The sequence below is a fragment of the Phaethon aethereus genome (genome assembly GCF_964289735.1).
Source record: "Phaethon aethereus genome assembly, chromosome: 1".
Taxonomy (NCBI): domain Eukaryota; kingdom Metazoa; phylum Chordata; class Aves; order Phaethontiformes; family Phaethontidae; genus Phaethon; species Phaethon aethereus.
In genome coordinates, this window is record NC_138575.1 from 33912562 (window position 1) to 33929865 (window position 17304).

A 17304-nucleotide genomic window follows, 5' to 3' on the forward strand; every position below is an offset into this window, starting at 1 on the left:
AGAAGTCCTGTAATTATACCGATTATACTGCACTATTTTCCAGTTGTTCAGTCCTTGCACATACTGTGAATTGCTTTTGCTTGAAGTTCATTAATTACTTTCTATAACTAGATAGACTTACTTTTAAAAGGGCTTATTAAAAAAAAAAAGGAATATGTACAGAGCTTGTGGATATACATTATATTGGAAGAAATCAGAGAACCTTTATTTCTGCGCTTACTATGCTTTCATCTATTCATAATGAGTCTGGTTTTGGCTAATTGAATTTTTATTGTCTTTAGTGGCATATCGAAGAGATGAAATGTGGTCTGAAGGGCGATATGACTATGAAAGAGTTCCAAGAGAACGTCTCCCTCCAAGGATTCATCCTGATGTAAGTGTATAGTATGTTTCTTTAGCATTATACCGCTATATTATACCTTTCTACCAAGGCTTGTACCGTAAGGGTTGGATTTTTGTACATATTTAAGTTCCTAGTATACGCCAAATTATGTTCTGTTCTTGTTCATTTAAGCCAGCAATCTAGAGATAATAAGATGCCTATGAAATTAAATCTTGTATTTTATTTTTTTTTCAAATCTATTGAAAGTGTTCTAGAATATTTGTATTTTGATAAATTGATTTTTTTGTGTGTAATTCTGTGTTGTTAAACACAGGATTTTTAATAACTTCTGAAGAACCAAAGGCCATACTGTATTATATTTTTCCCCAGACTTTTTTTTCCATGTTAATACATCTTTGAAGTGCCTCGAGGTGGTAAAATGACTGGTTTTAGTATTGTTCTTGTCACTGATACAGGTTTCTTATTATGATGCTGAAATTATAGAAGGGAGTGTTTATAACAAATATTTGCAAAGATTTTTTTTCAAAGAAATTGTGTTTTGGAACCTTGTAAGGAAAATGCTTATCAAGAAGAGTGTAGATGGAAATCTACTTGGTAGGCATGGAGACTTCTACTGTGTGTTATGCTTGTAAAAGCAAATGGAGAAGCTATGCTTACTCTGATGTAGAATAACTTTAGAATGCTTTTAGAAAATCTCTGTGCCAAAGAGTTGGGAAAATTTTTTTTTGCTTTCCTCCTGTGTCTGAAGTCTCTAAAGAAGAAAGAAAACAGGTTGTAGATTTGTCTTTTGAGCTGTTACACCATAAATAGAACTTTAAGAATACTTTTTGATATTTCTGTTTATATGCTGTGCAATGTACATTTGGCGAAACAGAATTTCAGCTACCTGTGCCTGTTGTCTGGCTTTTCTTTTAATTCTTTTAAAAGTTGGAATAATAGCAGAGGTTTAGCATGCTTCCTGGGTTCCCTCTACCATATTTTCAGCTTGTTGTTTTGGAAGCATACCAGTGTTGGTAACTAGTTATGTACTCTTCTCTATTGAGTAGCGTATTAGTGTTTGGCTGCGCTGTGACCTTTTTAACTCTCTTTACAGGCAACAACAAAATTTCTGCATTTTCAGCAAACTGGAAATCAGATAAGTTTGCACAGGGTATTTAGTCAGCTGCTTCTCAAAAGTATTTATCAGCAACAGGACATGAGGAAAGGCAGAATTTTTGCAGATTTCTTTTTTTTTTTAATCAACGTTTGACTTGATTAACACATTGCTAATTTAATTTAACCATTGCAACAGTGACATTCCTAAATTTTTCTAGTCTCTTAAGCTGTCCAGGAAACAATGCATGGCCTATGCATTATGAAAATTTACTTTACAATTTAGAAGATGTGATGCAAGAATTAACTAGATAGTTCAGTGCTAGCTTTATATTACTTGTGTTTGGAACTGGGGATGAAGGGACTAGCAGAGTACGCTCATTTATCACAATTAATACTACCCATCTGCACCAAAACAACACCCCCCGTAGCTGGGCAAACCAAGACCTGGTGTCTCTCTGCCTTACTGAAAGATGGATACGAAACTCCTTCTCACACAGCTCTGCTGATTCAAGATACTTGTGAGGCAGTTTCTGTCCTAGGAAGCCTGTGCCATTGTATCTGGGTCCACGTATAGAGGTCTGACTTAATTTTGACTAGACAAGTAAACTGGAATTAATTTATTCAATCTATGAACATGCTTAGCGTTTGCTTATGAGTCAGTGCATTGTAACTGAGACATGCTAATGACACATAATGAAGTATCTCTTGTTGGAGAGAACAAGAGACTTGTCCTAATCTAAACCGGGTGCCCGTTATATATCAAGTATAGATTGTAGTACAAAAACATGCTTTCAGATCCTGGTAAACAGCATGAAGTTGCAAGCACTTGGCACAATTAACCATAGGTGGGTACACCTTGAGCTTTCATGTAACTATCCTTCTGTATGTCAGTGTAGTTATGTGATGGAGACTTCTGGGTGAGGTTTAAAGCATGGAGCTGTTTTAGCTTCAGAGCACATCTTCTTTGTAAGAGACCAAACTAAAAAAAAAAAACCACACAAACTTATGGAGGATGTTAATTGAGGTAAGGGTAGATCAAGCGTTGTGGCTGCATATGAATGTGTATGTATTGTCTACTTTGCATCGGTATGGCTGTAGGCTGGCTTTGGATTGCCCTCTAGTGAATTTGCTGGGTGATCTCTGAATTCAGAACTAACTTTTTTTTGCATGACGATATTTAGCAGTTTGTAAATTTAATGTATTTGTCTACAAAAACTATTGGTACATTAAATTGTGACTTCTACTGCTATTAAAAAAAAATAGTTTATCTCCCCCCCCATTGCACATGCTAACTCAAGTTTCTGCATTTATAGCTTGTGTTTTCAAAGTGCATACAAAAAAACCTTGCTGAAGGAAGAAGACTTAAAATACAAGGTCTTTGCATTCACATTTTCGTTTGGTTTTTATTTGGAGTTGGCTTATATAATACTTGGTTCTAGAAAATTGAGTTTATATCTTTTGCAACTGTGCAATTTGCACTTAATAAATAAAGGATTTATTTAATTGGTAAACGTTGTATGACATTTTATTTGAAGGAAATACAATAAATTAATCTTGTATTCTAGAAAAAACTATCCAAAACTTGCATTAGAAGAAAAATGGAGAGTGTTAAAACTCTCTCTTGTCACTTGAATCCTCAGACCACCTGCTGCATTGTATTGAGAAGGTGCTTATCTATTCAGATTATGAAGCAAGGACTGTCTTCACTGTAATTTCCATAGTGTGAAGGATGTTATTGATGTTAAGAAAATTCATAGTATTTTCAAATGGGTTATTTTTTTTACAGGCATTACAGGTATAACTTTCTTTATTGCATTCCTAAGTTAACATAAAAGTCTTTCAGAAATGTATGTAGCTAATGCTTAAAAAAAAAAAAGTAGCTGATGCTTAGAAAGTAGCTAATGCTACTGCTCTAAACTCTCAAAAGAAGTTTAAGCCATGTTGAAAATTTTCCCTCTATAATTAAACTTTAATGCTTAAGGATTGCATCTGAATGGTGTCCGATTAGATTTAATAAGTTATTCCACCATCAGACTGGCATGATTTTTAATGTGCTGTTTCAGCTTTAAGATTATTATAGTCCCTTATTTCTAAATAACTTGTTGGTTTTACTGTTGTAAAATTGTAAAAAAACCCTACAGATTTCCAGTGGTTAAAAACAGTATGATTTTGTTTGTTTTGCGGTTTAGGATGATTACCATAGAGTAGTAAACATTGTGCCCAAGAAACCACCACTGCTCGAAAGACCTGGGGATGGGAATTACAGTCGGTATGATGATTACAGTCATGCTGAGTACAGAGACTATGAAGAGGGTCGCAGTTTTGCCCATGACCGAAGAAGTGGCCCTCCACACCGAGGTGTACGTAAGGTGATTCTCACGTATTTATGAAGTTTATCTTCTCATTGCTACTTGAATATTGAACAATTAAAATAGTATTTGAGACAGAGCATTGATGTTACTGCTGTTCTTGTAAACTGAAATAGAATGAATAGAAAAAACATGCAGGTTTTGTTAATTGGTGCTTTTTTGCAGTTACTGTGCTTCTAAGACTCTTGTGATTATATGGTAATACCTGTTTGCTGCTTCTTATGGCTCCTAGCTACTCTATTGACCTAGAAAAGAGCCCTTGTCCAGCACTGTGTAAAGCTTACAGTCTGAACCGGGAAAACAAAAGTGGCCAAAAGTTCTCTCTTTAATGCAGTGCGAAGTTATCTGGAAGAATATGAGAATGATTGCAAAATCTTTCTGTTAACAAGTCCTTGCACACACAACTTGTTGAATGTTGTCTACCTATCAATCTAATTTGTGCAGTTCACTTACTGAAATCCTGTCATGTTGAATTAATTTTTTCCCCGGTAGCTACACTTAAATACAAAATCGATGGTCCCTTTGAAAGGTCTGTTGCCTCCACCAACCTAAATGTTTGAAATTCTGTAATTTCAAGCTATTGATGATAATTTACATTTCAATGAGGAAAAATTTCTTTTTTTAAGCCAGGGCCTATGTATATAGTTTGGAAATTTTTGTAGTTTTTGTGTTTTGTACAGCATTTCAAAGTTGCTCTCTTTTAGTATTGATAGAGGAAGAAAATAAGAGGATTGGGGTAGAGTGAATAAAATGAGAGGAACCTTGCTGCGAATGATTAATACTTTCTTTTAGCTCATTTAATCCTTTGGTTTTGCAGTAAATAAGTACCATTTGGCGACTAACTGTATCTGACATCTGATGCTGAGATATACATGCAAAACAATTGTGTGATGTGTGTTTTCCAGGATGAATCAGGATACAGATGGCCAAGGGATGATCATCCTATAAGTCGACAGCCTGAATACAGGTATTTTATAAGACTTTACAGTTGTGCCATGCATTGGCGGGGACTATTCAGGACATTTTTCTTTGTTATCAAAACACTTTGTAGAGCAAAGCGGTGAAATGGTGGGGATGTGGGAAAGGACACCTATTGAAGTAAAAGACAATAGTGGAAAAGTGGTTTCTAGTTGTATTGTTTGAAATACAAATTAAATAAATGGTATGACATGAAAGTCTCTATTTTAGTAATTGTTTAGTAAGGACAGGAGGCATAATGATAGCATCTTTAGGGTGTCAGCCTGGGACTGTAAGTAATTTAGTGCATCTCCCTGATCAGTCGTGCTTTTTACGTGACTTCAGAGAATTCCTTGGTCCAATATTTGCTTCTGTGACTGCAGTACAATACAGTGGAAAGATACCTGCATCATTGTAAAGGTTGGTGGGGTGGATAATAGGATTATGAAGCTCACCATAGCCTTGTTCTGACCTCTGTTTTCTCAGCTGGACTGATGAATAGATATTTCCATCATTCATTACATTAATTTCTGTGAGCACTTCCTAATCTGTACCTCAGGTTCCCATCTGTGAAATGTAAGGAATAGTATTAAACAGTAGGTCTGTAGCATACATATGCCTGCAATGATGTTTGATATGGGATTATCTGATATGATAAATAAAGTGCACTGGATAGCGTTGCACTCAAAATTTATGGACCAGGATGAAACTAACCTTAAATATTCTGACAAGAATTGATAGTATAACTGAAATATTAACAGTCTAATTTAAGAATGTCATCTCATGGCTGTACTTTTATATGCCACATCCTGTGTTTCCACTTCTCAGGGTGTCTGCTATTGTGCCAGGCCTGTATTTCTATATACTGCATAATGGTGTTAGTCATAAATATCTCATTCTACATAGAATAACTCTTTGTTACTGCTATCTGTATAAAACTATGGTTGTACCATACAAAGTTCAACAAAAGTAAACCAAGTAATCTACAGACACGTGGTCAGTTAGAAAAATTGCAGTTAAACCTGCACCAAGTTAAAAAAAAAACCAACTTCAGGCAGGTCAGGAAGAGCTCAGACAGGGCAAACCTGACAAGCTTGCTCAAAGCCTCAGTCATGAGGCCTTGCAAACTCGGTACAAAGCTGTTAGTAGGAATGGCAATACAGTGCTGCAGGGCTACACAGTTGCCATAGATATCTATTCCTTTGAATGTGATTATTTAGACATAGCATAACTAGGTTATTACATAACTTCACCATAAAAAAAAATCCTTCATATGCCATAAGGGTCTGCGTGCACTAGACTTCTCTCAAAATTGCATTTTTGGGGCTAGAAGCAACAGTAAAGGGTTTTTAAAACTAGTAAGTGTTTTACAGAAACTTGTGTGAAAATTCTTGCATCTTTTTCTCCTGCTTTAGAAGAATCAGAGTTGTTTAAAGTTGGGAGGAAAAAAAGACTAGGAAGACTGAGTTCGTGCCAGGCAGTTTATTTTACATAGAACAAGAGTGGCACCCAGTGGTCAAAAAGGATTGTCTTAAATGTATCCTGATTTCTTCCATTTTAATTGTGAGGATAAAATGTCAGCTCGTTTTATTGAAGGCTTTAAAAATGTGTTGCGTGGTAGATGATAGTCCCATCTGAGTATTATTTGTTTCAGAATATGTAACTTATACAAGTGCAATAGCACTATGGAAGAACTTCATAAAGATACTTGGTTCTGTTGAGGGTATGGGATTTGCATCTGAATGAAGCTCTGCTGGTTTATTATATAAATACGCATTAGCATGTCAGAAGTCTGATTGTACAGAAGAGCACAGAAATAGTAAATAACCTTGGATGTAAAATCCTGTGATCAGACTGCTAAACACTTGTAGCATTACATGCTTTGTAATAAACTTAATTGTGATTTTTTTCCATATTGCTCACTATTGAGCTGTGTAGTAGATCTCATCAGAGGAAATCAAAGTGCGGTACTTAGTATATGTTGTCTCCTGTGGTGAAAATGCTAGCTACTTTCTATTTCAAAGAAATTTGCATTATAAAACATGAGATTAAAAAATGATTATATGTGAAAATGGTTTCTCTTTAGATATGATGGAAGTTATTTTGGGTCAGTTCTTCTGTAGTACATATAAACAATTTTTTTTCTTTGAAGTAGTAGAAGGAGATTTAAGGTCACTTTAACAAGAAGTACTTTTTTAAAAATTGCATGGAATGTGGCTAAAACACAGTACAAAGTTAGATTTGTGAAGCTAAAGGCACTCAGGAGACTTGTAAAGTTAACAGGTTTTTGTAGTCAGTACAGTGACTACAAATTCTAAAAAGAAAAGCTCTTTTATTGGTATAAATAATCAGTTTTCTTGAGTATTTTTTAAAACTCATTCAGCAGCTAAAATGTGCTGTAAGAAGTTGTTGTCAATATTATGGTTAGCATTTCCTCTTAAGCATTAATCATTCACATTTTCCTGCTTTGATTTTTGGCAACTTAACTGTCAAAAAGTAGTTTCTGATCTCTCACTCTTTCCATTTTTGTTCCCCTTAACTTTCTTTCGAATGCTAAAAAACATTACTTGAGATTCTCCCAAAGTAAAAGCTGCTGCTTATCTGGAATACCAAAATTCCTTAAATGATGCAGGAGTTTTGGGGGTGGAAGTTTCCTATGTTGAAGAAACCAGCTGTTAGGATTTTTGGAGATTTGGCTTTTTTTTGTTGCTGCTGTTTCTTTTGTGGATTTTTTTTTTTTAATCTTCTTGCCTTTTTCTTAAAAATATGGAATTCATGCTTACTCAGCAGTTGCATAGCTGTGGCTTGAGCTGTGATGTGTCCGCTGACCACCAGCAATTCTCCATGAGTGACGAGAGGATTGTTGAGGTTCTACCACTTGGCTTGGATGTCTGTCTTTTTTTTTTTTTTTTTTGTTTTGTTTTGTTATTCTTGCCTCCTTTCTTCTTACAGAATTAAGCTCCAGTTTCCAAGCAGCTGTCATTTGCCAATAGTCTACCATTGGGCAGAGTATTACTAATCCTTCTGCTCTTTCCTGGACCACTCAATTCTTGGGAGTTGTTAGCCCTGTTTTATACTGTGCTCAGTGAACATATCTCACCCTGACTATGACTTCTTTACGGTAATATCATATTTTATATGTAAAAAATAAAGCCATTCGAAGATGTACTGGGCATAGATTTCAAAATGAATTCCCAGCCCTTTTTTTCTTGTTCTGACTGACCTAAGGGATTCTTGCTGGATTTCTGAACTCCAGGAACTGATGTTAATTGTGTAACCTTACAGTCATAGCTAGGTTTGAAGTGCATCTTGATTCAAGCCTAGTTGGCATGTATAAAGCATTGCACATCAAAGCAGAATCTCTTAGTCTGCAGAACAGAAAATTTTCTGCACGTATGATGACGGTTTTAAAGTCTTGGTCGCTGATGCTATGAGAATTGTGAAACTTGGAAATTATGAGAGTAGTAGAGATCAAATAACACATGACTTCTGTGTACATTTATCTTTTACTAATGTTGATCACCTCTGGGCATGTGTTGCTACTTGTCTTTAGTATATAACAAACTCATTTATTCAAAGTACTCAAATTATTTTATGCATGTTAGATTTTTTGAAAAACTGCAGGGAACTATGCTGGTTTATGTTGAAGAACTCCAATTTTACAGTACTTGTGTATGGGCCTCATAGCAATGGATTTTGCATACAAGTTCGTTTTTATAAAGTCAGATGAACTTTTCAGTGTGAAATGCTTTAGAAGATTGTTAGCTGCCGTTCACTTTAGTCATACCAAATTTTAATCCTTTTGAGTGCACAGAGCATTACTTCGTTCTTTTTTCAGCCAAACTGAGTTCATAGGATGTGAAATATGCGAAACTTGGCAACTTAAGATGGGTAAGACTCATCTTCAAAGAGAAATTGCAAAATGACGCACTTCTAAATCCCAGCTATACATGCATTAGCTTTTATCCTGAAAATTATCTGAGGTCCAGATTTTTGTAAAATAGGGATTGCTGTAGATGAAGTACTCTGTGTTAGTAGTAATGTTGGTTTATATAATGTATACTCCTGAGAAGTGGCTAACATAGGACATTTTTGATGTCTCAAGTTGTTGATACGAGTAAGTTTTCCTTTGCTAATGAAGGAAGCTTGCTGCTACTACATGTGTTGTTTTGTTCATTGGTTGTTGGTTGCTTTTTTACCATGTCCTGTGTGAAATTGGGAAGTAGTCTTAGTCCGGTCTTTAATACTAATGCATTTCTCTGTATAAAACAGGTCTGCTTATCTGTGGAGTGCACAGGAAATATTTGTAACAAATAGAAATAATAAAGTAATTTTGGTGCTAGAAATGAAGGAAAACTGGCAAAATGTTGAAACTTAATTTTAAACAACTGGTGATTTCTGAACCACTAAGATTCATTACTGAGGTCTATATTTTGTTTTGGAAATCTTTTAAATCAATGGCACATTGCCTTTCCTCTGAAAATTTGATGTGGCTTTCTGACCATTAAACCTACAGTTACCTCTTTAGGGTGGTAAAGCATAACATACCCCAATTTTTGTAGATGCATAAACCTTCACAGTGAGATTACTGAAGGCCATGGAGAAAACTGGTAGCAAAGTGGGAGATAGAAGCCCAGCAATCCTGGCTTTCTGATCTCTGCTTGAACTACCCTTCCATTTGGTGATTAACCCCTTGCAGGTGCAGTGTGTGATGACAGGATGTTCTAGAGGAGTGATCTGATGATTGTACATTAGGAAGAAAATTGTTCTTTGGCAAGAATGGTTATTTTAAATAAAAACCATTAATGACAGAGACTCCAGATAGAAATTAAGGGTCACTGACTCGTATCTCAATAAAGCGGGATTTAATATTGAGGGTTCAGATGTATCACAGGCCAAGGCAGTTCTTTACATTATCACTGTGCAATCACTTTTGAATTACAGGGTGTAGCTTGTTTCTTACTTTCCCCCTTACCTGTATGTATGCCTTAATGAATGAAAAAGTGAGTTTAAGTATTTTATACTAATTTAAAACAGCATATTATATTGTGGGAGGTCTTTAGGGTTTGGATTTAAACTTTCTTGTAATGTAAACTGATCTTTGTCTTGCTTACAGAAGAGAAACTTAGCCAAAGGGATTTATGAGATGGTGCTAAAAATGTACATAAGTCTGCTGTTCTGTTGCAATATTTGACAGGTCTTAAGGGACACCATACAAGAACCTCATTCTTTATTAAAACACATGTGTGGAGGGAAATAAATATGGCAGTCATCCAAAGAAAATGGTCTTGCTTTTGACAGAGATTGATAAGCACAGTTCTAATCATATTCATTAGCACATGCCTTTTCTAAAAAAGAAATAAATAAAATCTGTGCCAGAACATTGAACCTCTCTGGTATTCACACGAACTACTAGAGTAACTTGTTTATTCATATACAAAATTACAGTTTCCTTATAATAGGTCATTGTGGTAGATTCGTTATACCTGTCTATGACTCCAGGCAAGGACTTGTCTGTTGAAATCTTTAGTTCAGAAGACCCATTGTATTTGGCTGCTAACTAAATTAGTTTACTTTGGCTTATAATATTTTGGTGGGGCGGAGGGGGGAATTAAAACTTTTTGGAACAAGATAATAGGTAATAGATAACTTAAAAGTGGATTCTGGTTTACACTAGATATTTAATGACTTCATATTATACTTCATGTCTTATGTAGCAGTCTTATTGATTCAGGAGTGGCTACTTTTTTTTTTTTTTTTTTTGAGGGCTGTTTTCTTCTCCACCACCTCTTTAGCTCTTTTGTGCTTGGGACAACCAATTTGTTTGCAAGCTGAGATTTATGTTTTATAATTTGATTTTTGTTACTTGGCCAAAATTATAAATGTCTAATTGTATTCCTGATGCTTTGCATTTCTTTGGACCATGGGCTTTTATTTGGAATGGATTTTAAGAACTCAAATCTTGTCATGCAGATACCACTTAACGTTTTAAAACTGCCCTGTACTGAAGGCTACGTATAATTAAGAAAAGTTCAGAACTGTCTGCTATTGCAGGTCAATGCAATCTAAAGTTAAAAAAAAAAAGTTTCAATTAAGACAAGTCTGTGTGTGTTTGTTGCTGTGATGAAGCTCTTTCCTCTATTTAACTTAGAACCCAGAGACTTAAAACTAGGTACGTGAATGATGGCTATTTTCTTACTAAGAATATTCTGTTAAACTGGGTTTCTGCTGTTATTTATGTTGGTGGGACCTGCTTTGTTTACGTTTAGAATTATACTAGAAACTTAATTCAGAGCAATACTGCTGTCACCCCACTTCTGAAATATTTGTAACTTGAGAGAATGGGGAGAAGAGGAGAAACTGGTGGACAGGGTTTAAATTGTAGAATTCTTTTGCCCCCACACTATAATGTGAAAATATGGTGAGGAGGTAAAAATTCCTCTTATTTTCAACTCTATTTTTTTGCATGATTCAGCTAATTATGGGTTATTCTGAAGGTCAATGTAGCTTTCCTGGATAGCTAGCTGTAGTTGTTGAGGGATTGCTTTTAACTTTAAAATATTTTTATTTGCATAACAATTGACTGTGATCTTTCTGCAAGGCTTATTTTCTTTTATTTCTTTGTGGAATTTCTCATTCCAATCCTAAAAAACCATGTCTGCTTTCAAAAATTGCTTACTGAATAATTTTGATCCTTTTAGAGGGTCTTGCAGAAATCTGTTTTAATTGCTTATGCAGTTTCCATCTCAGGTTGAGGGGAAGGAGTTGTTTAAACTTTAAAGTCATAATATATGCTGTATTGATAACTTAATTTCTTTTTCTTATAATCATTTCTCCTGATGAGCTTCTGAGGTCAGTGCCAGTACTCCTGCCATTCAGCTGGAACCCTGGAATCTCCACATAAGGCTGAGCTGCGATTCTCTCTCTCTCTCTTTTTTTTTTTTCCTTCTTCCTAGCGGGTGGGAGACTCCTTTGGCTGTTGTTGGTTATAGAGGGTTCTGGCTGTTCTAATTCATTTCAGAATGTTGTCATGGAAGCTTTGTTTTTCTAATCAAAACATCTCAAAGTTTCTCATATATGGGAATTGTCAAATTAGCAGAACTTCCCACTACCTGATATTTTTAAATTTTTTTTTGCCTTGCTGAGCTTGTAAATATACAGCCTCTTGAAGTAGAGCTTATCCTTTTTATGAAACATAGAACGGTTCTAAATCTTGGTTTTAATTCCTGCTGAGACCCATGAGAGAAAACTGGGTGAGCTTGTTTTTGAAAAGCATCATTACAAATAGGTAATTTCAATCTGGTTCTGTGTATGGTATTTCTTATACTTTGGTCCTTTGAAATGTTTCAGTTACATTTAAATATGGTCTCTATGTTGTGACTCTAAAGGATTGACAAAGTATTCTTTGGACTAAAGATAGGTAGTTATAATCTTCTCAAAGACCATTTTGATATTCTTAATAACCCAGCCTCAATTATTGTTGAATAAGGAGCAGCTAGGTTGTAAGTTGACTTGTAAGTATTTATTTGACAACAATTACAATAAACGCACCAAATTTTGTAACAAAAACCCTAGAAGTTCTCATCTTGGCAGTTCTTAACTGCTTTCATGTGTTTATTCAACTTACTTTTTATCCAAAACTATGTATGTTTTAAGGATCTATGGCTTTTTGTGTGTACAACTGTTTCCCACTGCAGTTTTTGCAAGGTTGTAAGTTGTCATATGAAATGGGTGTTACTGTTGGATTTTTTTAACAGCGGTTATTGCATGAGAACTGTTTACTACAGCTATTCGTATGTTATGATATACATGTAAGGAAAAATTCAGTAGCGTGTGCAAATTCAGTTAAATTTTGTAATAACGCTTTTTTTTTTTGCTTAAAACTAAGTCATGTTTTGGGAAAATGGTTAATTTCTTCTTATCAATGATGTTTACATAATGCTAATAAACCGTAAGTACATCCTCTGTTTAAAATGTATGATAGGGCAACATGCCAAAAGATAAGATTATGTACCTTTACACTGTAACAACTTGGCTAACACCTCACTTTAAAGAAGACTTTAAAAAGCAAGCTCGTCTGGTCCAATTTTATAACTAGCATTATAATCAGGTGGTAGATGGCATCAAACTAGCAAGTTAATGCTGTATTGGGAAATAATGAGACAAACTCCCATGGGTAGCACTTGGTTATTCTGGAAAGGTTTCCTAACAAATATGTTGAAAAACAGCTAGGTACTGAGAGACAATGGGGAGGGGTAGACAAGGGAGTCTCCTTTCGAGTCCAAACAACTACTGTTAAGATGGCATCTAACTCATCTCAACAACCAGCCAATGAATTGGCTTAATGAATGTAGTCATGGCTTTCTCAGGATGGGGAGTATTGTCACAGAGGACTTGTACATAATTTCCCTTAGGAAGATAAATCTTTCATCTCTTAGGTTCCAGGGACTTGTTTGTTATATTTTGAATATACTAAACATCTCGGAGAATTTAATTCCCCTTGAGAGAGGGTGGGAATACTAGGATACAGTAAAGGAGAGGAAAAAGTTTGGTGTTATTGACAGTGTAGGCATCCTTTTGTTAAGCATTGTGCTGCAAAGAGATTTTTGATATGCCATTTCGACTTATTGCTGCATTTGAGTGTCTTATGATCGACATCTGAGGAAAAATTCATAAAGTAATTCCATGATCTCATGCTGCTGGTATTATTTTTAAAAGGTGGTGCTATTTTTGCATACTGATGAATTATTCTTAATGTTAGTTTTGACATTTATTCATTATATATATTTGCATAACCATACAAGGGTCTTTCCCTTGTATACAAAGCTTTGTAGAGTATTAGTTTGTGAGTTGAAAGCAAATGCTTTTGTCTAAGTGGAACTGAATATTGATACCATGACACGCAACAGTGTTGTGTCAGCCAGCTGTGGGAATGTCCTTCTCTTCTGAAATCTGACTTAACTGCATGTGTTAAATTAAGTCCTACCTTACCTAGTCTAATATGCCTAATTATTTTTGGAAATTATGTTTGAGAGTGTGTTTATGCGACCTGGATGTAGAATGGAAAAGGTACTTTAATGTGTTGACTTACAGAATCATAGAATATTTTGGGTTGGAAGGGACCTTTAAAGGCCATCTAGTCCAACACCCCTGCAATGGGCAGGGAAATCTTCAACTAGATCAGGTTGCTTAGAGCCCCATCCAGCCTGACCTTGAAAGTTCGCAGGAATGGGGCATCTACCACCTCTCTGGGCAACCTGTGCCCGTGTTTCACCACCCTCATTGGGGAAAATGTCTTCCTTGTATCTAGTCTAAACCTACCGTCTTTTACTTTAAAACCATTACCCCTTGTCCTATCATAACAGGCCCTGCTAAAAAGTCTGTCACCATCTTTCTTATAAGCCCCTTTTAAGTACTGGAAGGCTCCAATAAGCTCTTCCCTGGAGGCTTCTCTTCTCCGGGTTGAACAACCCCAACTCTCTCAGCCTGTCCTCATAGGAGAGGTGTTTCATCCCGCTGATCATTTCTGTGGCCTCTTCTGGACCTGCTCCAACAGGTCCATGTCTTTCCTGTGCTGAGGGCTCCAGAGCTGGACACAGGACTCCAGGTGGGGTCTCAGCAGGGCAGAGTAGAGGAACGAACCAATTCAGGTTTGATGAGGTAGTAAACTCAGTATGCATTCTATGTTTTTTATCTTACTAGATGCATTTTTGGGAGGAGTTTTGTACAAGTATTATGTAAGTAAGGGAAAGGGTTATGTTAACAGAGGAGCTCGAAGTGACAAGCAACGAATGATCTTCCGAAATTTTCTTCAGCTACTGTTAATTTTATCCTGTACTAAAACTTGTCTCTGTTAAACAATATTCTGTTGAAAAATTTGTCTTTGACTGAGAGTAATAAATGTAGATTCAAAATAGTGTGTTTTCAGTGTTGCTTGGATATGTATGTCTATTCTTTTTAGAAAAAAAACAAAAGCATTACTACTTTGAGTCTTACTGATGCTAGCTTTAACTACTCTAAAACTTTTCCCAAGTTTTTATTTATCATAAATAAAAGTCATGAATGTAGTAAAGAGACTGATCTGTCTACTACTGGAAATACTACTGTTATTTCCACAGCAGTTTAAACCAATCTAAGCTGATTCCTTTCCAGTTCTTTCCTTTCCTGGTACTGTTTCAGGTGTTTGTACCCTTCAGTTAAATACTTATCTACAGTTTGGTTATCAATGCCAGGTTAGGCATGGAGTGGGAATATGGATTCAAGGAAGGTTGAGAAGATTAGGATTGTAGCAGCACCAGTCTGAAATGGTATGACTTGTTGTGGACCTACACTTTGAAGTTAGCTGTCATTAAATCACTGATATAACTGAAGGCATACAGTAGTTGCAAAAGAATTTTTAGTAAGGAATTTACTCAAGTACCATGTCTTTGCCCTGTGTTGAATATGTTCAAGTAAGTGCTATTTGTAATATATAGGGAATGGCCTAAAAAAAAGGGGGCAAGAGACATTAATGTGTATTATAGTGATTGAAACTTTAATCAAAGTGAAAGGAAAAAGCAAACTGGAAAAAAAAATGCAGCTATATGGCTGAATAATTTATAAGACAGGCATTTCTTCTTAACTTGGGGCTTTCTGATTTTGAACAAACTATGTATTTGACAGGAAGGAAAGAGATCAAATAAAGAAAAACCCCATTATGTACAATAAATTTTTTCTTCATATAGTGTCTTTTGTCTTGAGAAATCCAAAAGCAGAGGTGGTTTGCTAGCTTTTATTTAAATTTGCTCTGCACTATTACAAAACTTTGGAGCATAAAGCAAATGAAACGTGTTTGACCTAATTGCTTCAAATCTCACTTCAATCTAAGAATAAAAACTTAGTTATTTGTGGAGCATTTTTCTGATATAGAGAAAAATGGAGTGCTTTTCTGATTTATAGATCTCATTAAGGGATTTGAAAAGAGAAGAAAACTAAATATAATAAAGGTATTGTGTGTCGGTATTACTGACATAAGGTATTACTGTTTACAAACCTGTTCCACAACTTGCTCTTTCCTTTTGCAGCTTTTTATTAATAGGGTAAGAAAGTCAGCCACAATGGTTGCTCAAATCAGCATATACTACTACAGTACACTACTTGTTGCTTTCTCTTAAGTATCAGGGAACTAACGGCGTTCTGCGGCATACTGATGAAAAGCTTTAAGAGCTCCTTTAGCAGGTATTTCATGGTTTCTGGGTTCTTCTATTTAAGAATTTTAAATGTAGCCTTTGGGAAAAAGAGTAATAGCTTGCTGAACATAAAATTCACTTATGTCCCTAAAAATATAGTGCAAAAATATTTCCTTCTTTCTTTCAGGTACTTACAGCATGTATTAGACAACTGCTTGCCTACATTGAATTGCTTGGCAAGCACTGACTGTGAAGTAAAAACCAAAACAAACCCAAAAAACCCCAAAGAAAACCTACAAACAAACAAAACAAAAAATCCCACAAAAAAACCACAAAACACCCCCCCCCCAACAAAACAAAGAACCCCAGCTCTAAACCTTTTTGTTTACAAATTTGGCAATATAAAGTAGTGTGACTCTAAACAGCACGTATTTTTCCTCTGCAGTTTAATGTAATTTCCCACCCTAATTTGGAAGATCATTAAAAAATAAAATTATTTTTAAATTTTCATAGAACTGTTTACTTGTGTTTATAGTACAGTACTGTCCACAGATGCTTGTTCTTCATACCTTTATGCTTGCTTTGGGTGGTACTTGGGGAATTTTTTCCATCTTCTACCCCATCAACTCCACGTTCTTTGGTACCACAGGGAAACTTTTAGAAGTTCTTTCCCATGTGCAGGAAACACAACAGCCAACAGCGTCCTGGCCTGTATCAGAAATAGTGTGGCCAGCAGGAGTAGGGAAGTGATTGTGCCCGTGTACTCGGCGCTGGTGAGGCCGCACCTTGAATACTGTGTTCAGTTTTGGGCCCCTCACTACAAGAAGGATGCTGAGGTGCTGGAGCGTGTCCAGAGAAGGGCAACGAAGCTGGTGCGGGGTCTGGAGCACAAGTCTTATGAGGAGCGGCTGAGGGCACTGGGGTTGTTTAGTCTGGAGAAGAGGAGGCTGAGAGGAGACCTTATTGCTCTCTACAACTACCTGAAAGGGGGTTGTGGTGATGAGGGTGTTGGTCTCTTCTCCCAAGTAACTAGTGATAGGACAAGAGGAAATGGCCTCAAGTTGCGCCAGGGGAGTTTTAGATTGGATATTAGGAAAAATTTCTTCACTGAGAGGGTGGTCAGGCATTGGAACAGGCTGCCCAGGGAGGTGGTGGAGTCGCCATCCCTGGAAGTGTTCAAAAAACGTGTGGATGTGGCGCTTCAGGACATGGTTTAGGGGACATGGTGGTGCTGGATTAATGGTTGGACTTGATGATCTTGAAGGCCCTTTCCAACCTAGTGATTCTGTGATTCTGTGAAATTGCAGGTACTTCCTAAGTCCTTGTTTTTGAAAAGAAGAGAAGCCAAGATCACATGCATTTGAATGCAGTT

The 17304-nt window shown here is 36.1% G+C and overlaps 1 protein-coding gene across 4 annotated transcripts in view; it reads left to right on the forward strand.

Moving 5' to 3' along the window:
• Nucleotides 1–277: 277 nt before the first annotated feature.
• The window catches only part of PPHLN1 (periphilin 1), a gene marked incomplete at both ends in the record, with an annotated part of 61394 nt that continues 44367 nt past the window's right edge, over nt 278–17304 (forward strand). For 2 of the 4 annotated variants that reach the window (XM_082011993.1, XM_082011994.1), the window contains 3 exons: nt 278–373; nt 3628–3807; nt 4713–4774. In XM_082011993.1, the coding sequence (XP_081868119.1) occupies nt 302–373; nt 3628–3807; nt 4713–4774 (314 nt within the window). The remainder of the gene's footprint in view (nt 374–3627; nt 3808–4712; nt 4775–17304) is intronic. The other 2 variants (XM_082011991.1, XM_082011992.1) reach the window with 1 other exon arrangement.